Source organism: Humulus lupulus, chromosome X (assembly GCF_963169125.1).
Source record: "Humulus lupulus chromosome X, drHumLupu1.1, whole genome shotgun sequence".
Lineage (NCBI taxonomy): Eukaryota > Viridiplantae > Streptophyta > Magnoliopsida > Rosales > Cannabaceae > Humulus > Humulus lupulus.
The window spans coordinates 139,943,638-139,969,447 of record NC_084802.1 but is presented as its reverse complement, the minus strand read 5'-3'; the positions used below and the strand labels follow the sequence as shown (position 1 = coordinate 139,969,447).

At 37.7% G+C, this 25,810-nt stretch overlaps 2 protein-coding genes, 1 long non-coding RNA gene and 1 pseudogene across 3 annotated transcripts; all 4 read right to left on the bottom strand.

Moving 5' to 3' along the window:
* Positions 1 to 8,465: 8,465 nt before the first annotated feature.
* On the bottom strand, positions 8,466 to 9,033 carry LOC133806319 (uncharacterized). Its single transcript, XM_062244436.1, has 2 exons — positions 8,986 to 9,033; positions 8,466 to 8,837 (listed from the first exon to the last, which is right to left on the bottom strand). Exons 1-2 carry the CDS (start codon positions 9,031 to 9,033, stop codon positions 8,466 to 8,468), a joined length of 420 nt encoding a protein of 139 aa, XP_062100420.1.
* Positions 9,034 to 11,552: 2,519 nt separating this feature from the next.
* LOC133805094 (uncharacterized) lies at positions 11,553 to 15,036 on the bottom strand. Its single transcript, XR_009878831.1, has 3 exons — positions 14,994 to 15,036; positions 12,124 to 12,226; positions 11,553 to 11,783 (listed from the first exon to the last, which is right to left on the bottom strand). It is a non-coding gene; the product is annotated as an uncharacterized LOC133805094 (long non-coding RNA).
* LOC133804344 (uncharacterized) lies at positions 12,591 to 14,407 on the bottom strand. The gene is made up of 6 exons (XM_062242510.1): positions 14,293 to 14,407; positions 13,916 to 14,065; positions 13,233 to 13,436; positions 13,004 to 13,078; positions 12,823 to 12,912; positions 12,591 to 12,602 (listed from the first exon to the last, which is right to left on the bottom strand). Exons 1-6 carry the CDS (start codon positions 14,332 to 14,334, stop codon positions 12,591 to 12,593), a joined length of 573 nt encoding a protein of 190 aa, XP_062098494.1. The 5' UTR covers positions 14,335 to 14,407.
* A 159-nt stretch (positions 15,037 to 15,195) lies between the features above and the next one.
* On the bottom strand, positions 15,196 to 25,498 carry LOC133806318 (myosin-6-like; annotated as a pseudogene).
* Positions 25,499 to 25,810: the final 312 nt, after the last annotated feature.

Here is a 25,810-nt window from a genome sequence, read left to right as displayed (position 1 = left end):
GAACGGTGGTGGGCAGCCTAGGCAACCTAATGTTTTTGATCAGTTGGGTGCTAGCGAGCAAAGGCGTAGAGATGACAACTTGAGAGACGTGCTTAATGACAGGTGTGAAAGGCATGATGAGTACGCTCCTCCGGCACCAGTCGCCCCAGTAATCCCAAACGTCATGCAGGCTCAAATCAATGCGCTAAATCAGGCCGTCAACCAACTGGTAGGGAGCCGAACATCCCATATCGAGCATGATCGGAGAAGGGGCACTCCATTCATACATAGAATAGCAATGGAAGAAACCCCTAGCAAATTCAAGATGCCAGTACTGCCCAACTTCGAAGGATATGGGGACCCAGTATCTCATGTGAATAAGTTCGAGATACAAATGGACATCCAAAAGGTGTCAGATGATGCCCGCTACAGAATCTTTCTGGCCACCTATCTAATACTGCTCAGGAATGGTTTTCTAAATTCCCTCCTACTAGCATAGTGTCATGGGAGATGTTCGTGAAGGAATTCTACGAGCAGTTCTATGTTGGTCATTTGCACCCAACTGAAGCCAACCAGCTGGTCGAGATATGCCAGAAGGACGAAGAATCCTTAAAGGAGTACATCCAGTGTTTTACGCGAGAAGCAACTAGAGCTAAAAGAATTAGAAATGAAGGGAAAATGATGGCCCTTACTGCTGGAGTGCGGCACCACTCACCCCTCTGGAACAGTTTGAGGAAAAATGGCGTGAGGAGTACCCAAGAATTCTTGGATCGAGCAGATAGGTACATCAAGCTCGAAGAGGCGATTGTTAACGAAGGGAAGTCGCCTGCGAAAGACAAGGGGCCACAGGAAGATCCCGCTAAAGCCCCCAACGGATCAGATAAACCCAATGGCAACGACAAAAGCAATGGGAATGGGAAAAATGGTGAAAAGAGGGCGAACAACGAGCCATTGACGTCCGAGAGTAAGCGCCCTAAGGGCAACACCAACTACATGACTCTTGTAGAAAGCAGAGCGGAGGTGTACCCGGTGACCAGCACCAATGTCCCTTACAAGCGACTAACACCAATTAGGAAGGATATCTCAAAGAGAGATACAACAAAGTTTTGTCATTTTCACAACGACTATGGTCATGACACCAATGAGTGTAACAAGCTGAAAGATGAAATTGAGTTCCTTATCAGACAAGGAAATCTGAGGAGATACGTACGAGCCCACTGGAGGTTCTCAGCGAAAGGCTCAAGGAGGCAACAAGCAGGCACCTATATGCCAATGCTCACCACCTTTACAGCCAGCTCCTGTGACAGATACATTGCTAAACATCTGTGGCAGACCACGCCTTGCAGGAGATAGTGGGAAGGAAAAGGAGCGATACGCCAAGAAAAGCTCGAACAAAGGAAGAGCTAATAACTTTTTCGGAGCTTGACGCTCAGCATGTCTGGTCCCCTCATTGGGTGTTAGTAGATACATGAAGCTCAGTGAACATCTTTTACAAGTCTTCACTAGAAAGAATGAAATTGTCAGTGAAAGAACAAGAGCCATGAAACCAAACCATTTATGGTTTTTCTAGCAAAGGGCTCGCACCAAAAGGGTCGATTAGGCTTCCACTTACAGCAGGAACTGCGCCTGCAAACATGACATTACTCACTACTTTTATAGTAGTTGATTGTCCTTCTTCGTACAATTTTGTGATTGGAAGGCCTATTCTGGTTAACCTGCGAGCCGTAACCTCAGTCTAACACCTTGCCATGAAGTTTCCAACTGACGCAGGAGTAGGATGCGTGTTGGGAAACCAGCGAAAAGTGAGGGAATGCTATAATTCCTTGATTACTAAGACGAAGAGAGGTGGATCGAGGGAAGGAGCCAGAAAAGAGTTGCAATTGGTCGATGAAATACAAACCCAATCAGGTGAGCGCATCGCCAAATAGGGTGTTGCCCAAAGTGAGGATAGGGATTTAGATCCTCACTTTGGGGATTTTGATAAAGAAGTAGGAAGAGTCGAGGACCTTGAAGAGGTCGAACTCAATAAGGCAAATCCAATCAGAGATGTGAAAGTCGGTAAAAACTTAGAGACAACAACAAAGCAAAGGCTGGTGGAATTTTTGAAGAATTACCAGGAAGTCTTTGCCTAGTCGCATAAAGATATGGTTGGAATCGACCGAGCAGTTATGAGCCATGTCCTGAACATAGATAAATGTTTTCCACCAGTACAACAAAAAAGAAGGCTACTCGACAAAGTCAGATCTAAGGCTAAAGGAGAACGAATTCATCAGGGTAGCGTTTTATCCATCGTGGGACTCTATTCCTATACTCATTCCCAAGACACATGGAAAATGGAGAACATGCGTGGATTTCATAGACCTTAATAAAGCCTGCCCAAAAGATTGTTTCCCACTCCCAAGGATCGACCAGCTGGTCGATGCTACTTCAGGGCACGAGATCGTATCATTCATGGATGCATACTCTGGATACAATAAGATCAATATGCACACACCTGATAAGGATCACACTAGCTTTTAGATCGATACAGGGCTCTACCATTACAAAGTGATGCCTTTCGGTTTGAAAAATACTGGTGTCACTTACCAGCGACTGGTCAATCACATGTTTAAAGAGCTGATCGGTGTAAGCATGGAAGTGTATGTTGACGACATGCTAGTTTAGTCAAAGAAGGTAGAAAAACATATTGGGGACCTACAAGAGTGCTTCAACGTCTTAAATAAATATCAGATGAAGCTCAATCCCCTTAAGTATTCCTTCGGAGTTGGATCAGGGAAATTTTTGGGATTGTAGGAAACACACGAGGTATCGAAGCTAATCCCGAAAAGATCAAGGCCCTGGTTGACATGAAAACGCCAACAAAGATAAAATATGTTCAAAGTTTAACCAGGAGGATTGCCACTCTAAGTAGATTTATTTCTAAATCCAGAGACAAGTGCATCCCATTTTTCAATCTACTTAGGGCAATAAAAAATTTGAGTGGACGGAGGAGTGCGAGCAGGCTTTCCAGTCTCTAAGGTGTCACATGTCACAACCATCGATCCTATCTAACCCGGTTGAAAAAGAAACTTTGTTCATCTATTTGGCAGTCACAGAATATGCTGCTAGCACTGTCTTGGTAAGCGAGGAGGAACATGTGCAAAAAGTTTTATATTATATAAGAAAAAGGCTAATAGGAGCAGAACTGCAGTATCCGCCCATTGAGAAATTAGCCTACTTCTTGATTTTAGCCTCCAGAAAGCTGCGACCATACTTCCAAGCTCACCCCATTGCAGTACTCACCGAGCAACCCCTACGGTAAGTCCTGCAGAAACCAGAAGCCGCTTGTTGATTATTCAAATGGGCGGTTGAACTTGGACAGTTTGATATTTCTTATTCTTCACGAGTAGCAGTAAAGGGACAAGCTCTACCAGACTTTGTCTTAAAGCTCACTAGGCTTCTAGACGTTGAACAAATAGAAGTGCCCAAGCCTCAAAGCCAAACTTCCCCTTGGAAGTTGTTCACAGACGGCTCTTCCAACGAGCACCACGCTGGAGCAGGTGTGATTTTGGTAACACCTGAAGGACATCGATTCCACTACGCAATCAGATTCGACTTCACAACATCCAATAACGAAGCTGAGTACGAAGCACTGCTCGCAGGGTTAAGATTAGCCAGGGACATGAACACAAAGTCACTTGAAATCTATAGTGACTCCCAGTTGGTGGTTAATCAAATTACTAGAGAATATCAAGCCCGGGGTCTGAAGATGGTTGCTTACTTGAACAAAGCAAAGAATTTGTTGGCCCAATTCAAAAAATATACTCTCCAGCATGTACCTCGAGACCAGAACTCAAATCCTGATGCTTTGGCCAAATTAGCAAGTGCAAAGGATGTTGACACCTTGAATATAGTGCCTGTTGAACGGCTGTCCGCACCAAGCATCAAAGCAGAAGAAACCGCTTTGGTAATTCAGGTAGCAGACACGTGGATGGCACCCTTCATTGAGTACTTGACGCATGGAGTACTGCCAATGGATAGAAACAAAGTAAGAGCCCTCCAGAGGCAATCTGCTCGGTTTATCCTGGTCGATGGAATATTATATAGAAGAGGGAACTCAATGCCACTCCTAAGGTGTGTTTCTAAAGAAAATGCCAAAGAATTAATGCGAGAAGTCCATGAAGGTTTCTACGAGGATCATGCTGGGGGGCATAGTTTATCAAAAAAGATCGTAAGGCAAGGATACTTGTAGACAACAATGAATGAAGACTCTGTGGATTTTTTTCGAAAGTCTGACAAGTGCCAAAGATTTTCCAAAATACCACGAGCAACCGCTAATGAGCAATGTGGGGGATAGATTTGATTGGGTCTTTGCCCACAGGAAAAGGCAACGTCAAGTATGCGGTGGTCGCTGTTGACTACTTCACGAAGTGGACCGAAGCTGAGCCACTTGCAACCATAACAACCAAGAGATTACTGCATTTTGTGGTCAAGAACATAGTGGATTGCCAAGAAAAATTGTCTCAGACAATGACACAAAATTTGATAGTGATCTATTCACAGATTTTTGCGAACGACATGGGATTATAAAAAGCTTTTCTTCAGTAGCTCATCCATAGGCAAACAGACAAGTTGAGGCTGTCAACAAGACACTAAAGGATACACTGAAGAAAAGACTTGAAGAGGCGATGGGGGCATGGCCAGAGCACTTGCTTGAAGTCCTCTGGTCGTATAGAACATCCCATCGAACAACAACAGGTCATACTCCATTTTCCTTGGCTTATGGATATGAAGCTATGTTGCCTGTCGAATTGGATCCGCCATCGCATCGAAGGATGGCATACGATCAAGACGGAAATAGTCAGTTATTGATGGAATCTTTTGATTTGGTCGATGAAAGGCGTGAGCAAGCCCAACTCCGAGTAGCAGTGTAACGACCCAAATTCGCTAATAAGGCTTAAGGGCCTTGATTAGCGTGCCAGGAGGGCATGGTGGGATTTATGTGTGATTTTAATGATTTAGATGCATGGTTATGATTTAAAGCATGTTATATGACTATTTGTTTATCTGAGATGCATGACTATGTAAGTTAGTGTGCATGTAGGCCCGGATCGTGTTAGAAGGGCATAATTGTAATTTTGGCCATGATTGGGCGTAACTGTATTGATATGTGTTGATTGTTGAGGCCACAGTGGTATGTGGATGTATCTGTGCTTTGTGACTCGAGGCGATCCCAGTGAGCAGGCTAGCGGAAAGTGTCGACAGGAATTTATACCCAGCTCGGGGCGAGCCTGGGGGTATGAACAGGAATTCAGAGAAATAGATTGAGATTTATTTTGATGATGGGGGATAATTATTTGGTGATTTATCAGGTATTGGGAAGCAACGGGAAAATATTAGAGACACTTGAGGATTAGCGGGAATTGGGTGAATGACTAAAATGGCCCTACTTGAACAAAAGGATTTAGAATTTATAGGGAGGGCGTTTTGGTCATTTGGCTTTTGGAGATAGGTTTTTTGTTATAAGGCTTTATAGAGAGAGGGAATGCTGAAAGAAAAAGAAAAGAAAGAAGAAGGAAAGAAAGAAAAGAGAGAAAACAGGGGGGGTTTTTCTCAAGGAACGGTTTGTGCGTTCTTGCACCATTCCTCTCCGTTTTTCGTGGGGAAAAGCTCGGTGGAGAGCTAGGATAGGCTGGGCATCAAGAATCTTAAGGTTATACTTGAAGATTTGGCAAGGATTAGCAAGAACACATCAACTTTTGAGGTAAGTTTTAGAGATTTCAGTTTTAAGGGTTTTTGATGGTTTGAGCTGTGTTTTGAGCTGAGTTGATGAAAATTTAAGGGAATTTCTGGGCAAGCCTTGATGAGGAACAAGCTAAGGAGGTCTAGGGTTGAATCAAGGTCGAAATTTGCATCAATGGTAAGAATTCTAAGCCTTTAACTTTGTTGTTGACTGAATTTCTGAGTTTAGGGTTGATCATGGTAGATTTTGAGTTTTGGGTTGCTTGGGCTTGGGATTGAGTTCTTGGGATGCTTGGGATGAGTGTGAGGTGTTTATAAGCTTGATTTTGGGTTTGGAAAAGGTTTGGGGAAGTTTGGTTTGAGATTGGTTGGAAGAAATCGCAGAAATGCGATTTTGGGATTTCTGGGCTGCAACTAGCGCTAAAGCGCTAGTCAGTGGGCGCTGTAGCGCTAGTCCCTGTTTCTGTGGGGTGCATTGTGCTTGTAGCGCTACAGCGCCCTCTTTAGAGCGCTTTAGCGCTGCACTGTTCACAGAGGGGAATTTTTGAGTTTTGATGATGGATTTTGACCTAGGGTTCGGGGCTTGTTTCCGCCACTTTGTTTTGGGGATTTGGGACTTCCCGGGGGGGCTCAGGATTGGTCCCGAGGCTAGGTATTCAGACTCGGGGTTCGGTGTTGACTTTGACCTATGTTTGTGCCTAGGTGTGCGCTAAGGCTCGGGTGGGATCGTGCTCAAGGAGTCAGGTGATCTAAGCTATTGATTGGAAAGGTAAGAAAACCGTAACACCCGATAATAGGGCATGGCCCCGGATTGTATTATGTGTAAATGTTAACCTTAAATGAACCATGATGTGTGTGAATATTCATTTCGAATGTACTATATGTGTGATTATGATGAAATGAACGGCAAGGGCCGAGTACGGCGTAGGCCGGGGCGGCCGTGGGGCCGAAAGTAACACTTAGCACATGGGATGCTATAGTCAGGGCGGGGCCCGGTGGATACATGTGTTATGCTATATTCAGTGTGGGACCCAAGGGATACATGAGTTATCCTCGCGGTGAGAACCGATACCCCAGGCTTCGGTAAGGCTCTGGGGCGGCTTGGCCGTGTTTGCTTAGTCTAATGGTTGACTTGTTTATCTGTGGATTATTTGTTATGATAAACTGTATAAACTGCATATGTTATGTTCTGCATGAGTTTTCTTGCTGGGCTTCGCCTCACGGGTGCTCTATGTTGCAGGTAAGGGCAATGACTGAGTCAACCAACCATGAGTACGGAGAGCGTGAAGCGACGCGTACATGTTTGGCCTGCCCGACTGCTTTTGTTGGGGGTTTATTCGAAAATGGCTGTAATAATCTATGATTTTATGATTTCTTAACTGTAACCTTATTTCAAGATGTAATTAGTTTTCAAACCTTATTTTGGGATCCTAAATGTTTAATGATAGAAGTTTTAATGAAACGACGCATTTTCAAAGATTACAGCCTTAACTTTTAATTAGTCACACTTTTGCTCAAAACCTCGGTTAGCGAGTTCATTGCACACTATTTCGTCTTAAAAACTCACTTAGTAATAGCTCTAAGGAAGTAGGGCGTTACAAGCAGCTTACCAGCAAAAAAGTCGCCTGGTATTTCAACTCTAAAGTACGTGAAAGAAAGTTTAATGTGGGAGATCTGGTACTTAGAAGAGTTTTTTCTTAACACCCGCGATCAAGCTGCTGGAGTGCTTGGACCTAACTAGGAAGGACCATACAAAATTGAAGACGTCCTTCAGCCAGGCACTTATAAACTTGCTCGCTTAAATCGAGATCTCATTCCTCGCTATTGGAATGGAGAACACCTCTGCAAGTACTACCAATAAACAATTCTTATAAAATAATTGGCTTGTATTAATTTTACTTTTTACAAGTTTATCAACAAGGGTTAGTCAATCATGTGACTGATCGCTTATAAGTGTAAGATCAAATTTTTATCACTCGTACAGACTCAATTGTCCATTTATTACGAGAAATAAAAGGGACTGTGCGCAGCTAGTCAATCTTGCCAATTATTGTATTTATTACAAGTATTTGCTCATTACGTGTGTTGTTTTGCTATATTATCATTTTTTTTTATAAATCTCTATTACGAGCAGTAATGTTCGAACAGGTCTTGGTCAAGGCAAGTGACTGAGGACCTAAAGCCCCTCAATCACTTGGGGGGCATATAAGGTACCTGATTAGCAAAGCATGTCGACAAGTATATGTAAACACACAAGCAAAAAAAGTGAAAGCATGCTATAGTACTTAGAGTATTTTTCAATTTTTTTTTAAATTTTGTTAAATCCAACCAAAGTGTTATGCTAAGTTTGTTCATGCGAATAAGATGTTGTAATATATTGTAAATATTATAATATCTAAATATTAAAAATAAATTGTTTTACACCGCGAGCAGTTACTGCTCGGATGTAATTCTCTATTTAAAAGAAAAAGCTGCCCGAGCAGCAAAAATTATATTGTCTCGACACTACGAACCGAGGTCTGTGTGTCCCAAATTACAAATTTAAAATAAAAGAAATTATGAAGCAGGATGATCTTGAGGAATTTGCTGGTCGACGGAGGCCCCAATTTTTCGTCTGCGCCATTGATGCCCGTAGCCAAAGAGATTTCGGGGGAGGCTGAAACTTTTGCTCTCTCCTCCTCTTCAAGGCGAGCCAGACACCTATTTAGCTCAGACTGCCTCATACGCTCTAATAGATATCTGAAGTCCACCCCGCGTTTATGCTTCTAGAACGAATAGAAGCATTTAAAAGTGGCTCCCTTGTATCTTTCTAGGTTACTGGCATTTGTCTCCTCGAGCTCTTTGATGCATTCCTCCAACCCCTCAGTCTCCTTTCTGTTGATGACTAAATCATCTTGAAGCTTAGAAGCTTCCTTGAAATTAAGCAAAGAAGCCTCCTTGTACTTCTCTTTAATTTTGATGGCTTTGATCAAGGTATCCTGGTGCTGTTTCAGCTCTTCGCCCAGCTTGGCCTTTTGTTCAAGCAGTTCAACGATTTTCTTCTCGGCTGCCTTGAGTCGCTTAATGTATTTGGCCTCAGCCGTCTTAAGCTCCTCAGCATGTTTGTCCTCGCACGCTTTACGCTGCTCACCAAGTCTCTTCGCATATTGAGCAGTCAGGGCTCTTAAGCAGCGTCAGCTAGCGCTCATGGTTAGAATTCCCTGCAATTAGAGAAAAGATAAAACTGTTAGTGGAAATAAAATGACAAGAGAAACAAATAATGCTCATTAAAAAATGGCAACTTACGCTGAGCACTTTATTCAACGCATGGTTAATGATCTGGTTGACCTCCATGGAGTTGGTTCTGATGATGGCCTCTCAGCCAAACTAAGAACCATGTTCGTCAAAGCCTCTCCTGTCTGATCAGGAGGTGTCTAGTTAGCAGGAGTTGGAGGATTTTGGATAGCAGGCGCTGGAGGACGTGTTTGATCGACAGCGGCTGGTGGAGACGTCTGGTCGATGGGACCTGGAGGAGGTGTTGTTTCCCTGGAAGGGACTGGTGCTGGAGGATCCCCAGTTCGAGCCTTTTTTGTTGGAGGGTTTCTGGTGCTTTCTCCACAATGTTTCCTTCTCCCATTTTTCTTGCTCGCAGGAGCAACGGGTTCAGGTTCACTGTACAGATCGAATAAATCTTCAGCTGACATGACTACAAAATGGAAGTGAACAGTCAGGCAATATAGATGGAAATACCACTAAATCAAGGAAATAAGATCCAAGAAATTACAAGTACAATACCCGAGCTACAACTACTGGTCGCTACATTATTTATTGTACTACATCTACACTCACTCAATGCCTTGAATAAGTCTGAATTTAAATTAGGTGTGCATTTAAAGTTGTCCTCCCCATCAAATAAATGACAGGGAATGGGCAAACTATCTAAGAGTGAGAGTCAGTACCATTGTCATCTGAAGATTCAAGAATAGGCTTGGGGTGTTCAGAAACCTTCTACTTGCCCTTTCCTGGTGGAACAGGGGCAGCAGCTGCTCGTGGGGTGCTGGAGGGTTCCCTAATGGTCACTCTCATTATCCTCCTCCTCGGAGGTTATGATACATCTTGGTGCTGCTTAGGAATTTCTCCACCGGTAGTACTCCCCGCAGTTAATCCCTCACGTCCTGGTGAGGTGCCAGAAGGCCAACCAACCTTAGATTGTTCTCCATGATTAGCTCTTTAACGCTTTTTTTCTATATTGGTCATGCTGGCCAGGGACACTGCTCTTATCTCCATTTTTGGAGTAGGAGTTGGTCGACACCATGGACGTGAATGACACCAAAGTTCTAAGGAATGTGTAGAAAAGCTAAAGGGAATTGAACGATCAGTAAATAAATAATTTACCTCCTTCAGTAAAGACCAGAATATTGGGGACCAGGTCTGGTGTTAAAAAGTACTCCTGGAAGTACTTTCCCACGTTATACTTGTGGGTAATGTCACTCAAGAAGGTGCAACCAGATTCCTAGTGTTAGAAATGGAAGAACCCCATGTTGTTGTGATTGGGGTTAGACTTGAGATCGAACAAATAATTGATCTCGTGTGGCGTAGGAACAGGCCACTTCTTATGGTTGTAAAGGATATAGAGAGCAGAGAGCACTCTATATCCATTTGGAAGGGAGCGACCTCGAAATAGTTGGCCACCCCCTGGAAAATAGATGAAGAGGCAAGGTTACCCCTACCTCAATGTGATATCTTGACTAGGCGCTGAAGGCTCTCCGAAGCAGGTTTTCTTGCTGGTCGATTAAAGGCTTAAGTAGGGTTATCCCAGGAAGTCTGTACTTCTTGAGATAATTTCGTACCATCCTAGCCGTAATATTACTAAGAGGTGCTACATACCATTCGACCTCTGGTCGAAGAACGTCTCGAGGTTGGGCTTTTGTTTGGATTTTTGGCTGGGAAGTGTTTTCAGGTTGAGGGTTGGTCGAAGGATTTTCAGCCCGAGGAGCAAGCTGATTGGCAGGAGGAGTGGTTGCTTTTTTTTTTCTTCTTTTGAGTGTTGGATTTTACGCGACCCATGTTGGCTGGGGTGGTCGAAGATCTGTTTGAAGGGTTATGAGAAAACAGAATTTCCAAGATTGATAGCGACGGCTGTTCTTGATCTTCGAGCAACTGGACAAGCAAGTCATCGTCAATCGGCCTCTCACCTCCCCACGAGTCGTGCATGAAAATCTACGAACAGAGAAGGGGGGATGAGAATCTACGAACAAGAGACCAAGAAAGTGGAAAAAGTTGGAATAACGTTGCTCGTGTATAAAAGTTAAGCTTTTATACGACCAGCAACATTCCAACAAAAACACTAAATTCTATGCGAACAGTTTGGAAAATGGATTAAAAAGCAGGAAAAACTTTTCGACTCTGTGAAAGGACGGGAAAAACCTAGTTTTTTCTAAAGGCTTAAACACTACAAGAAAAAATGCTCTTAATAACACCGAAAATGTGTTATCAAAACATACGATAACACTTTCTGATGTGTTAAGACCGACTATGTTATCGTAGGTCAGGGTACTTTACATAACACTTCATCAGTGTTATACAAATGTGTTATTGTACTGTCAACGATAACACAATTTCTGTGTTATTTTAATATATAGATAAGTGTTTAATTATGTTATTTATAGTCGATTATATAACACTTTTTTTGTGTCATACTACACTTTAGAATAACACTTTTTTTATATTATGCTACACTTTAGTATAACACTTTTTTTGTGTTATACTACACTTTAGTATAACACATGTGTTATATTAGCTTAGAGAAACATAATCTTTTTTTACTTACACAAAACTAAGAAAACAAATATGAAAGTTGAAGCCAAATAAGGTAACATAAATAGATTTTTATTAATTACTCAAATGTAATTACAATATTTAGTCTACTAGTCTAGGCTTAAGAAATCATATTACAACATAATTTATGCCCAATTCAGATTCCTTTATCACTAAATACAAACCAAGAAATGTATACAAAAATTAGTGAAATACATTCTTCCATTCTAAAGGCCTCAACTACAAATGTTGTCAAGAATTGCTCCAAAGAAATCATCTCAATATACCTGCACATTGTAAAAAAAAAGTCCTTTTATTATTAAGAACATAAGACTTAAGCTAGTTTCCACCTGTAAGCATATAAAGTTTAAATTAAATTTGTAATAACTCCAAAACTTGACGAAACAGCAAGGTATAACTAAATTATATATATATAAGGTCTAGTGCTAAGATTAAAGTATGTGCTATACTTACTAATGGTGACTTTGTACTGTACAGGCATTACAGTCTCAGACCCCAAATGAAACTCTAAAAGCTCCAAGCCAGAGTATAAACAGTCAACTAGAAAAAATTGAAGAAAGACATTTTCCCAAGTTAACAGTTAGAAAAAGAATATTAATTACATACCAGCTAGTTATCCATGAAGCAAATGGTGACCATTTTGGGCCAGCAAGCTTGGTACTCCAATAGTAGAGACCCCCAGAAGTAGAAGCAGAACAGAAGCTAGATACTAAAAATCAAACAAAAAATTTTGAGTTTACTAAACATTGTTTATAATTAGTCATCCAACATAAAAGTTGAAAATTGCAGCAGTGAAAGAAGCTATAAAAACAGAAGAAACCAAAGCACATGCATATCTAGAATTATCAAAGGAAGTACAACATCAGAAGCAAACCTAAATGTACCATCAGAAGCAAGACAAATGGTAGACATAACAACATCAATAAAACTAGAAGTAGAATAGAACAAGTATGGCTTTCCTTTTCTAGCTAATTACTGCAACAAGCTATGAATTCAATTGTTCACATGATTAATAGCCACTCTATCAGTACTCTTGCAGTACCCTCAAAACCAAAGTGTAGGAAGTCATAAGACTAATAAAAAATCTAAAAAAAAAAATCCACAAATTGAAAAACTGTACAAAAACCAAAAATAAAAAATCTTACTCAAGAAGCGATAATGAGAGGTTGGACTGTCCAAAAGAAGGCTGTATTATCTAAGTTCTATGATATTACTATGAAATGATTCTTAAAATATACATGGTTAAATTAACTAAAACTTATCATGGTTCTTATCATGCATTACTTTTATACAAAACCCCAGTACCTTAACAGAGGAAACCTGATCAATATTCGCAAGTACATCAATGGAGCATTCAAAAAGTCCGTGCATCGAGTCCTGCTCAAGTTCTTCCGTCTACAACAACAATTATCTAGTTTTAGTTTTGTAGTGATAACTGGATGTATAAATTTATAGCCTGCTAGTACTAGGATAGATCACCAAATACCTTATAACCAGCAGAAAGAGCATAAACAGCTCCAGGTAACAGCACAACCATGTGCTCATTTAAAATGGAAGACTCCTGGATGTAAACAAACCAGTTAATATAAAGTAGCCAATCTTAAGGTTTGTAACAACAAAATCTATCAGGATAAAAATCCAAATGTGTACTTCATTTAAAGAATAGGTCCACCCAAACGTTCTTGGGTTGAATCTGATAATAGGGGTTCATAAACTGGATTTTTGTTCTTGGGTTGAGTTATGGACAAAGGAGTAACATCTTTCTCTATTGATCTTTCTTGGGGCTCAATGTTGCCTAGTGACAGAATAGGTCCACCCAAACGTTCAGCCTGCTGAAGCGTATTGATTTTACTTGGTCTGTACGTGTACCGGAAGAACTTTATAGCAAGAATCAGACCCATCCCTGCTGCAACTATGAGCTGTAATAAAAAAAAAGTAAAAATAGTTTCTATTAGTTTATAAAACTGCAATGCCAACAATGGCCTTGACTTTGACTTCTCTATAATAGAATTTTCAGGTTACCAACAATCAGATGTTGCATCAAGGAAGAGATTAAATGAAATTTTATTAATTATATTTTGCAAGTCAAATAGCTAAATATTATGAAACTAGGCCTGGGTCTCTATCATCGACTCCATATTATTGGTTGTAACCTCAAAATTTGAAGCATATATGAAATGGAGTACCGAAGCCATTCTCCATAGTAGGATGGATCGCCTCTGAGAATACTATCTGGGGTTTCCAATTTTCATGCAAATATAAGACCAAAATGTCCTGATATGTAAGCTATAAGCTATCCTGTTTTCATCTACCTTTGAAACCCCAGATGCTACTCAGAGACGGGCCATCCTATTGTTAAAATTACTTTAAGTCCAAAAGATGGTCAAGAAAAACTTACAAACAAAGTTATCCAATAAGACGGTTGTCTACACAAGCGAAACATAATTGTATACATCTCGATGATGGGATGGCGCTGAAGATCCAGTAGATGATATAAAAGCCAATCAAATTTCCCCATATAGCAAGATGTTGTAGTATTGTAAAAGAGCTCCGAGGATCAAAGGAAAACTTAGGCAATCAGGATAAATAAAATAACACCAAATTATACGAATTTTCCTCTGTAGTTCTAAGCAGCTTTCAAGTTAGGGCATTCTAAAAAGAATATTTGAATGTTGTAAGAATACCATTTCAGTGTTTGTTAGATTAAGCAGCAAGAAGGCTTTACGAAGAGTCAAATTTGAATCAACAAAGCATGCTTAATAGAAAGAAACTTACTTTGTTTCTAATATCATAACAAAAGCCTGCAACCAAATACATCCAGAGAGAGCAACTAATGAGATCTCCTCCATTTCACTTTTTTCATAAGCATAGGCATGTATGCTGATTACAAATACAACAATTGCCTGGACATCAATCAAGCCAGGAATCAGTATCAGTGGATCAAAAGCAACAACCATCTCTATATTTTGAGCAACCAAAGTTTTGGTCAATGTAATGGTTCTCTAAGTAACATCTAAATTTAAGTTCAAGTTTTGTCAAAGTGCTTAAAACTAAATAATTCAGCAGGCCTGAATATAAAAGAACAAAAGAAGAAAAAATAATTGTTTAGGAGTTCGACTATTTTAAAAAACACAACTCACATGAAAAAGAGATCTTCCAAACCATTCAGCTTATGTGCTAGGATTCAAAAGTCTGTTCCTAAGAATAAAAAAACAAAGTGAAAATTAGCATTTTAGGTTAGACAATAAATTCCCATTGGCAAGGTTAATGGGAAAAATATCTCAAATAAACATTAAAAATCAAATATGAGGTGAATTATCCTATAAAGAACCTTCCCGCTTGACAATAAAACAAAATTTGTGGATGCTGCATCATTGTTTCTTCACTAAGATCATTGTCCAGGACACTGATGGCAAAACTCAAAGCAGCTAAGAAAGAAGGTAATATCATATTAAGAATGAATTGGAAAAAAGTACCTTCCAAAGCTCTGAAGAAGCTCTTTCAGTTCTGACTTTGCTCCTGAGAGATCATTATATATAAACACTTTGACCTTATGATGAAAAATACAAATAAAAAAATCCATTAAAAATAGACTCTAATGATCGTGATTTTATTTTTTTCTCTAGGATTTCTTTGGAAGGAATTAAAACCATCAGTTTCTGAGAAAAAATGGGTAACTCAAACTTTCTGAATCAATTGAAACAATCTGAGTCAATATTTACGCCTCAATGTAATAGAGAGAATCAAGGAAGCATCAGTGTTGGATTTGAAATTACATGTGAGGTCCTGTTAATTTGGGGCAAATCTAAAATAATCTAAAATAAAAATTAGAAAAGAAGAAGCAAAGCTTACCCTCATTCTCTTCTCTAGATGCAGACGCCAGGTCAATTCTTCAACTTGCTTTTCCAGCTTATTTTTGGCAGCCTGAAGGGCACCAGTTTCCTTAGCAGCCTGCAAAAGATTGGATGATATCAAAATATATTAAAAAGCATAAAATTATTGTCAATACATGAACGCGCATGAGTTCTAGGTCTAAAATCAGGAAGAAGAAGAAAATAATTTTGGCAAGAGAATTTTGCAAATTGTAACCTCAAACAATTTCATAAAGCAATAGAACAAGCATGACATCAACAAATAACACTAGAATAGATCTAAATGATGATGAGAAAACCTTAGAAAGGAAAAAGAAATAATAAAAAAGAATAACCATTTTGAGCTTTCGTAATTCTCTGCGTGCAACTTTTCCTCTCCAAGCACATTGTGTGGTCACTGCTGCTTTCTTTATCCTCAAATAACGACAGCGATTTAAGTATTTCCGGTATTGACTCTGACATAGTCCATAGACAAGAATAAGTTAGCATTGACAATATAGAAAATGGAAATACAAACCACTATCTTTCAATTTAATACTTCTAAAAGTAAAAAATAGTCATATCCTATAACAGGCCTTGCACCCATAAATTCAGTTTGCATATTGCTCAAATTTCAGTTGAAATAGCTCTTTATAGCAACTATATATCAATTACACATGATATCTTTACCTGGATAATAATAGCAGCCCTTGTATGCTTCCGGAACTTAAGGTCACTACGAGCAGCCATCCCACGTATACATGTTTGAATTAAAACAGCTGAAGAGTACAACTTTTGGTATGCATTCTTAGAAAGACACATACGATAATGTGCTGGATTTTAATAGAAGCAGCCTCCCTTCTCTTGCATCCATACTAATAGCGTGCAACTTGTCCTGCCATAGATCCAAAGAAACAAAACATTAGTCATATAAAATATTGTATCAATGGATAATAGTCTATGTTCAATAGTCTCATGGCCTGGAAAGTGACTTTCACGAACAAGAACAAGTGGAAACTATTTTTTGCCTCTAAAAAAGGCTTGAATTTGAATGGAAGAAACTTGTAACAAGATAAAGCTTTTTTGAGCAAGATAAGATCGAACTTTCCTCTGTATGACACCTGCTGATCTTCCTAAGACCTCACTTTGACAAGCATCCAATTCTGCCATCTGGCTAGCTCTGAGAAACACTTTGGTTTTACCAATCTATCATTGAAAAGTTAAAACACAAATAGATCAGGAAAAGGCAGTAAGTAATCTACAAATGATTACCTGATAACCCTTGAGATTCACCTTCTCTAGAAGGCGCTTACAAGCAGTTACTTCATCGCAGCTAAAAGTAGACAATTTAAAAATATACATATCACTTCCATAAATCCAAAAAATAATACTAATAATAATTATGTCCTGAATTTTGATTAACCTACCTCCCAGCAAAGACATTATGTGCCAAGATGCCAAAACGACCTACAAATTCACGGAATGGCTTTCTTGTAGGATATCTAGCACAACTAATCCTGATGGCCTCCATAACTCCCTGGAATAAGATATTTATTAATTACATCAGGTGGATAATGCAACCAAACATAATCAAATGATAGTGAAACAAAAACATCTAAAAGACCATAGTAATATACTTACCCCACAACGAAGCTGCTGTAAAATATTGTTATTCTCAAATATAGACGGCTTTAGAAGATTATTGGTGTTGACCCTCGATTTAGCCAACTGACACGGAGTCAAAATATGAATGATATAGACGAATATGTATAGATAATAACGTAATGACAAAAGTAAAGAAAACACAGTAATTTATAGTGGTTCGGCCCCAGAATCTGGTAATGACCTACGTCCACTTAGAATGATATTGATATGGGAACAAAAGTGTGATCAGAGAGCTTGGGCTCAATGAGTTTCAACACTCCTCATAAACAATACTAGTTTTCACAGATAATTTCTATATTTCTATGATTTCCAGGCTCCAAAAAAAAGGTCCCTTCCCATGAGCCATCTCCTGCTTTTTATAGGCTCATGGAGGGTTGCCCAATATTGTTACATATATTATCCCCTGAATCATGGGATATTCAGAAGATTGCATGAAATAAATTCGGGATACATAAGATCTTTCCATAAATGTTGCTTTGCCAGCGGAACCACCGACCAGTCTGGTCGTGGTAAAACAGGTCTGTCCTGCTTCTGGCGTGTCTCCTGGTCGATACTCTAGCAGACGCTCCAGGTGTCAGCCACGTGTCAAGAGATTATTTGCCATGTCACAAATGCTAATTTATTGGATAACAATTGGGATTTACACATCTTATGTAGTGTGGCTCAGTGACACTCAACGTTTCAAGCAAAGATTGTAGTTGTTGCTGTAGAAACTACAAGAATGATGATAGTCACCAACAAGGAATTGACCTTTTTTCCCAAGGATATACATATTAGGATAGAAAACAGACCTTAAAGCAAGAACCTATTAAAGAGAATTTTGATGATTTGGAAGATTCTTCTGGTAAAGGAGGGAACAAGCCTGAAACAAAAGAACAATGGGAAGCATCCAAAATTTCTTGATGTTCAGCAACAACATAATCTTTGTTCTTATCCAAGACGAGCTCCGTTTGATATGTAACCTGACAATAAGATTTTACCATGGATATATATATTGAGCAATTTTTTGCATCCTCTTCTACATGATTAAATGATTATGATATTTCATAATATAAATATATATAATTAAATTTTACACTTACTGCTCCAGCATAATGACAAATTGTGAAGTCACTGCGTGCTAATTTTGGCTTGCTAAATCGTTTGTGGTCTTTATAGGTTTGATACAGCTTCTGTGCAAAAGTCTCATTTGTTGATCTTGGAAACATACTACAAATAACACAAGCTGTCACAACCTCACTAACATAGAACAATACATCTAAAGTAAAATGTAAATATTCCTATCTTAAAAAAATGAATGAAAGAGGTTATTCCATAAAATCTTGTATATATACCACGCCTCATCCAGAAGAACAATGATTCCTCCAGGTTTCTGAAATAATAGAAGTACATGTACATTAAAATAGAAACAAAGAAATGAACTTCCAACTACTTGTAACGTCCTACGTTTTTGGGTACCTTTAAACGACTCGGGTCGGGATTTTTCCCCCGAGTTAAGAATATTATTTTAAATAATATTATATTTTTGTTTGGAAGTATTCCATGAGTTATTGCTAGCCAAAATATGAATTTTGTGACTTTAAAAGTCAAGATAAGACTTTCGGTCCTGGACCGACACAAAAACCCTGATCGGGTAAAAATCTCAGAAAATAAAATGAAAAATCATGGCAATTATATTTTGGGCATAAAATACATTCATAAAAGTTAAAGTTTGGTCAAAAATAATAAACCTAAAAGAAAATGGAAATTTTAGGGCATTTTGTGTTAAATGCCTAATTTTACCGAAATGGGGAATTTTATTCCATGAATGGACCTTAGGTTAAATTTTATTATGTGATTAATTAAATTAAATGTGAGAGACATTTAATTTAATTAATTAATGTTAAGTTTGGTGATTAAAACTTAATAAAAGTGAAAAAGGTGTCAAAGGCCAATTTGGACTTTTCTTCTTATGAAACCTTTATAAAAAAAAAATATTATATATAACATAGATAAAATAAAGAGGGTGGCCGGCCATGTGGTATTTTAGAGTGGTGTGAACCCAATATTATAAAGATTAAATCCCATTTAATGAAGAAGTCAAGTGGGCAAGTGGGTAGAAAAGCACTTAAGTACTTTGTGATATTTTGAAGAGTTTTGTGTGCAATTCCCACACTAAGAACCGACCACTCTCCCTCTCTCATTCACTCATCTGATTTTTGAAGACCTTTCAAAGTGTTCTCTCAATATTCAACCTCAAGAACACCAAGGAAAACTTGGAGGCTAAGTCTTGGTCTAGGAAGTATTTTTCCCTAAGGTAAAGTTTCACTAATCTAAGCTTTTGTAAAGTATTAAGCATAGAATTTCAAATAGCTAATTAACTATGTTGTTGGGGGAACTTGGTTAGGGTTTTTGAAAGGTTTTGAAGGAGTCAAAGCTTATAGGAAGGTCCAAACCTTAAGCAAGAACACCAAAGAGGTAAAAAGTTTACTTTTGATGATTTTGTTGTAGGGTTTTTAGTTTTAAGCATTATTTTGTATATCTAATGCTTAAAGTTTCTTGTTGGTGATGTAATAAGGTTATGGTAGTTGTTTAATAAGTTTTATGATGCATGTGTATTGATTTTTGAAAATGGGAACCAAAACCCCCAAGGGTTTTGTAGGATACCCTAAAGCAAAACATGTTTTAAGCTGTGACTTCCAAGGGGTCAAGCAGCCACTGTATATTGTTTTTGTAAAATTAAATTGTACTGTTATGTTTTTGAGATTGAGTACATAAAATTGAGATTTTGAAACACTAAAAAATGTTTAGAAATGAGTAAGTTATGCTATTTCAAAGTTTAGGTAAAAAACTGTTTTTTCGTATTCTTATTTTCGGAACCAAGTTTGGACAGCCACTGTATAGGGCAAATGAACCCAGTTTTTTCTAAACTTTTGTGGACATATTTCTGGCATAACCTATTAGTCCACTGTAAAATTTGGTAAGAAAATATTAAACGGTTTGAAAGTTATTAACTGTCAAAGTTTGGAAAAAATAAGGACTTGAAAATAAGGTCATTTTTACCTCATTGTTGGAAAATGATTTCACCAATAAAAAATGCTCATTTTGACCTAAGATTTTACAAAGACCTAAATGGCATAACAAAAATGGAATTGGGAAATTTTGGTAACAATTGGGTAAGTAAATTTCAAGTTATGAACTAACGAAGTATGTAGTTAAAAATGTGAAAAATAGGTTTTTCACACTTAGTGTAAAAATGAGATTTTGGAACATAAGGTAAAAAGTAAAATTTTGCTTATTTCAAGATATAAATTGGTAAGTCTTGAAATCATATTTTCACTAAAATTACCCCTTTGAGTTTAAATGAATTATTTTTATTAAAGAGATTTTATTCTTTCTAAAAATAAGAGATTTAATTTATTAATAGTTAATAAATTAAAAGAGGGTTTAAAACCCTATATTTTGAAAAAATAATTAAATGAATTATTTTTCTATTAAGTAAAAATTGATTAATTGCTTTTGGAAAATTAATTAGTCAAGATGAGAAATTTATAACGGTTTTCCTAATTAAGACAAATTAGGCAATTTTCTTAAATCGGTTTTTAGATATTAAAACCTTAAGAAAACTAAAAGGAAAATTTAAAGAGTTTATTTCTTTAAAAATAATTAAGGAATTTATTTGTATTTTCTGGATATAATACCGGCTAAAATCTTACATATTTTAACCGACTAGTCGAAAGTGCGGGTTAATAGCGATACCTTGAAAGAATAAGATTTTTAGCGGGTTGTGGGGAAATACCATTGTGATACCCGAGCCTAGGTATCGAGACCTTAGGATAGGTCTCCCCGAGACTTAGGGTTTAGTCTCGAATATTTTGTATGACTTTCCTTAATAGGTTTAAAACCAAATAAGGATTATAAATCCTTACAAATGACTTTTATTAAAATGACCAAACTGCCCAAAATAATAATAATGAATTATGAGTGCCATAATTAATCCGAGTATACTGTATGGATAACTACAGTATTGGCTAAGCGTAACTGGACTGAACGTTGGAGGGTGAAAACTTGCTGAGCGCTAAGGACTCCAAGTAAGTTAACTTATATTGTATGGCTACAACATGAAATGATTATTGTCTTGTATGTTAGTATAGGGATACATGCACATATATAGACTGTCATAGAAAGTTGCTTAGAGACGTTAGTCTAGTGAGTGCTGATTTAGAAAATATGAACGGTATAAGTCCGTCATATCCTAGACGATTGATCCCCGTCACACTGCTTGATTTTATTTATGTCTGGTTAATTACCGCGACGAGTGGCCATGAGATGAGGATAAGCTGGTTAAACCTAGGGGCGCCAAGATAAATGGGACCTAGGGGCCTTCATGCTTACTTAATCATTGGACGGTTAGAATCTGATCAAGTGCTCTGATAAGTTATTCCCGGATAGCAGCCGTGAATATTGGCCATTCAGTGAGAGTGCCTAGAGATACTAGGGGTTTCCAAGATTGAGTGAGGCTGAACACCCTAGGGGCAACTGCTCACCAGCACTACTGATTAACATAGAAGTCTCCGTAAAACCGTGTAAATTGGATTACACTCTTGAATAAGTAGCGATGCTCTAGGTAACACGATAGTTACCCTTGATGAGAATATTTATTGGCTAGATCTTAGTGTGGGGACTCGGTTCTCTTTTACAGATTAGCAATTATGTTGGAGGGCGCGTTACGCATGAATTGTTGGAAATTGTCGAGCGTTGGTCTTGAATTATGTTGTGATATAATATATCTGCTTGCTCTGTGATTTTCTGAGTGCAGGGATATATTTGTTGATAAGATATAGTTGTGATATAATATATCTGCTTGTTCTGGGATTTTTTCTGAGTGCAGGATTTTTATCTAGTTATGAATTAATTTATCCTTGGTTATCAGGCATGACCATAAGTTTGCCAGGACGCTTTAGCATTCTTGAAATTGATTGTGTAGGGTCCGGAACCCTAATTCTCCTCATGCTTTGTTTGAAAGTTGATCTTAATAAGCGTTTTCGCTTACCTAGTTGTTTCATGTTGTAGGTAAGTGCAAGGGCAAGGCAGAGCAGTGAGCGCTGGAGTCTTCCTTGCAAATGTACATGTGGACCGACCTTTTGGGAAGCCTTTTTATTTTTGGAAATTTTGTGTAATTTTCCTAAACTAGGCTCACTCTAATCTTTATAAAACATGTTTGTAACTAAATGTTAAGTATGGCCATACGACTTTTTAAAAAAGTTTTTTTTTCTATGGATTTTTGAGACATTTTGTTAAATGAAAACATTTATATTTCAGCATTATTGAGTCTTGAAAATCCGGGTCGTTACACTACTCTCTCATTCATCAAATGATAGATTCTAGCAAAGAGAAGAAAAACATGTCTATCAAATGACAATGTCCAATCAAGTAGCTATTGTATAGCAAAAGTCAACATTGAATTATCAAAAGCTCAAGTATGTGACAATTAATTATTTGAAAGAATGTGTATGTATGAATTGTTATTCTGAATACTTGTGGGTGCAAGAAAGCAAACATGCTCTAATACCCTTCTTAATTTTTGTGAATTGAAGGGGCCCAAGGTAGAACAATTTATATGCCTCACCAACTGATTGAAGTTGAATAAATCCCCTCAAAAAAAAAAAAGACCACTCTATACTCAGCAAGGAGGGTAGGGAGTTAAGCAAATCAATAACTAAGTCAAACTTCAAAAATAAACTCTCAAATTATTTCAATATCCATACTAATAAAGTTCCCAGATTTTTTTTTACAAAAAAAATGAACTTGTATAAATATATGAAAAAATACAGGTCTGATAAAAGATCAGATTGAAGAAAATTACAACAAGAAACTCCAGTCTCTAGCAAACTCAGTCAGCAAATAAAAACACTTTTGACTCTTTCACATTGAATAACCAAATAACTACCCAATATCAAACTATATCCAATATTTTCCCGGACGATCCCATATAACTTTATATCATTGAATATCCAAATAACTACCCAATATCAAATAAAGTTCTCCGATTAAGATGCATCATATTCAGTAATGTAATAGTCTAAATCATATGGCCTGAAACAACAAAGAAATTACATGTCTTAGAATCCTCATAACAGCAAAAGCACTTGTATATTAAAGATATAAAGCCTCAAGGACCAAAGTTGGAAAGATCATAATTGATTTTAACACAAGTATGCCAAGAAACATGTTTCATAATATGTGTATATATATATAAAGACAGCAACCAACCTTTTCAATGAGATCAAGAACATCTTGATTGTCAATAAACTCTATATAACTCCAGTCAATTTCTTCTTTTGTATATTCTTCTTGCTCCATCTTGAAAACATGCTGTCAAATAGTAATTTAAGTAAGCCAAAAAAAGTTTAGCAGATTCACTAAAACCAAAAGAAGATAAATCTTCTCAAACCTGATTAAAATGTTGCTGTAGTTTTTCATTTGCCAAATTGATACAAAATTGCTCAAAACTGCCGAACCAGATAACATAAGAATCAGCAAAACACTCGAGATGAAATCAAATGCTAGCAGTAAAATCTAAGTGAAAGTGAGAACTGAGCCATAACCCAAAGGGTTCCCTAAAGAGAAAAGAATGTGTTTTCACGAGAGTAAACCATACAAAGAAAAGAGGTACAACATCACCTCTATTACCAAAAGATAGCCCTGGGAATAACATTTTCCCGATGGCTTATTTGCACAAGTAAAACCACTCAGCATATAATCAAGAATATTAACAAAGGAATCAATTTTGTTATACCACAAAACAGAAATTCTGCCTAATTAAACAACTCTACCACCTAGAACACAGTGATTTAGTGCAGTCCTCTCTAAATAACAAAAACAAAAGGCGTACCAGTTAAGCACCTGTTTGTCTTGAAACTCTCAAATCCATAAATATCTAGAACCCATATCAAGTTCTTCGAATCAGGATCTTGACCAATAGAGTTATTGATCTTGTTGACAAGCCTGGGGAATTCAAAGTTCACAGTATGAACAAACATTCTAATGTGTGAATATATATAATAAGATTGAGAAAGAGACAAGAAAATCCCTACCCCTAATCGATAAGAACCGAAAGTGAAAATCTTTGCATTGGCTTCTTGCACCAGTTGCTCATTGAAACCCTTAGCCCGACTAATCGTTTTGACCCATACCTTCGCAATCTGTTTCATTTCACAAAACACAAACACAATAATAACATCAACCATTACAAGAAGAAGCAAAAACTAAGATACTCTTAACTGCTCATATACCAACTTATTATAATAGAAACAAAAACCTAATCAAAACTCAAAATAATGATTATACATTCTTTGTAGAAGATTATTTTCGTAGCAGCCAAACAGAGAAAAATTCCACCTGGTCTAGTCTGCCAATTACCTCCTCCCTGCCAACAGCCTCTTCCTGTCCAGAGAAATTCATGTACACACTTAGTTTAACATAGGATCACTTCCCGAAAGTTTTACTGTATTACATTAATAATTTACATACATGACTAAAGAACTCGGTTAAAATAAAAGAAATCAAGGAGAGCAATCAATTACCTCTTCCTGTTTCCACTGAGGAAGAAGTTCGTTTAATGCCCGAGGTTCAAAAACATTCCCAGAAATTATGTGTGCACCTAATGAGAGTCATAAAGACAGTGAGTCACAAGCGTAAGAGATAACCCACCTGTATCTACAAGTTTAATACTTCGTAAAACCACAAGAGATAGAATCAACAAAAAAACAAAAAAAAATAATTGTATAAGGAACAAAACGAAAGAAACTATTTATGCGAATGCCTGAACCAGTCAATCTCATTTCACAAAAATGGAGAAACGAGAATGAAGAAGAGAGAGAAGAAAGGGAGCTAGAGAGAGAGCAAGGGAAAATCATATGGTGATGGTGACGAGAACATTACCTGATTTCAAACCAAAGCCTCCAAGGAAGATCGTGCCTCCTATATCGCCTTCAAATGTGGTGTAGCCCTTCTCAGGATTTGTCTTTCCTGAAGAGGAGTGAGAGACCGAGAGAGATAGGTCTACGAGAAATGGGAAATGAGGGAAATGAGAAAGGGGAAATGGGTATACCAAGAAGAGAAATAGAGAAGAAAATGAGACACGGAAGAGTATACCAGGAAGAGAAAGATTGAAGAAAATGAGACTGGAAATGGGTATAGGGGAAATGGGTACACATGAAAGGGGAGTTACTGTAGCAAAAACTTAGTGATTTGGCGCTATTTTATTTTACCTTGTTGCCTGAAACTTTCCTAATATACAATAACTCTTTTTAAATAGTATTATAATGATGTGTTATGGTAATGGGTGTTTGGTGTAGTGAAAAGTCGAATTTTTACTTCGATTTTACGCCCTAAATCAATAATCCTAACTCCTAAACCAATTCCTATGCCTCAAGTAGTGTTTTTTTTTCCTTATCCTATCATGCTCACACCTACGTACCCATTTACGCCAAATAAGTTTTTCAAGAACATTCAAGAACTCAAAGTCCGAAACAAACCAGAAACTAAATATTGCATGGAATCTCAATGACAGAGCAGTTCGAGAAACTTACTTGGACAAAAATTGGTGTAAATTTTCGAGATGTTGAATCGAGTGACTAGACAGAGACTCTGTGGATTGTTTGAATCGTTTGGGTCTTTTGGATTCTAAGTGCTTTATTCTTCAGTGTTCTTGAGGAAAGATAGAAAGTAAAAGGTAAAAAGTAAATGTGGTTATATATATTGGTCGAAGTACGTTTAATGAGGTAATGATGGGG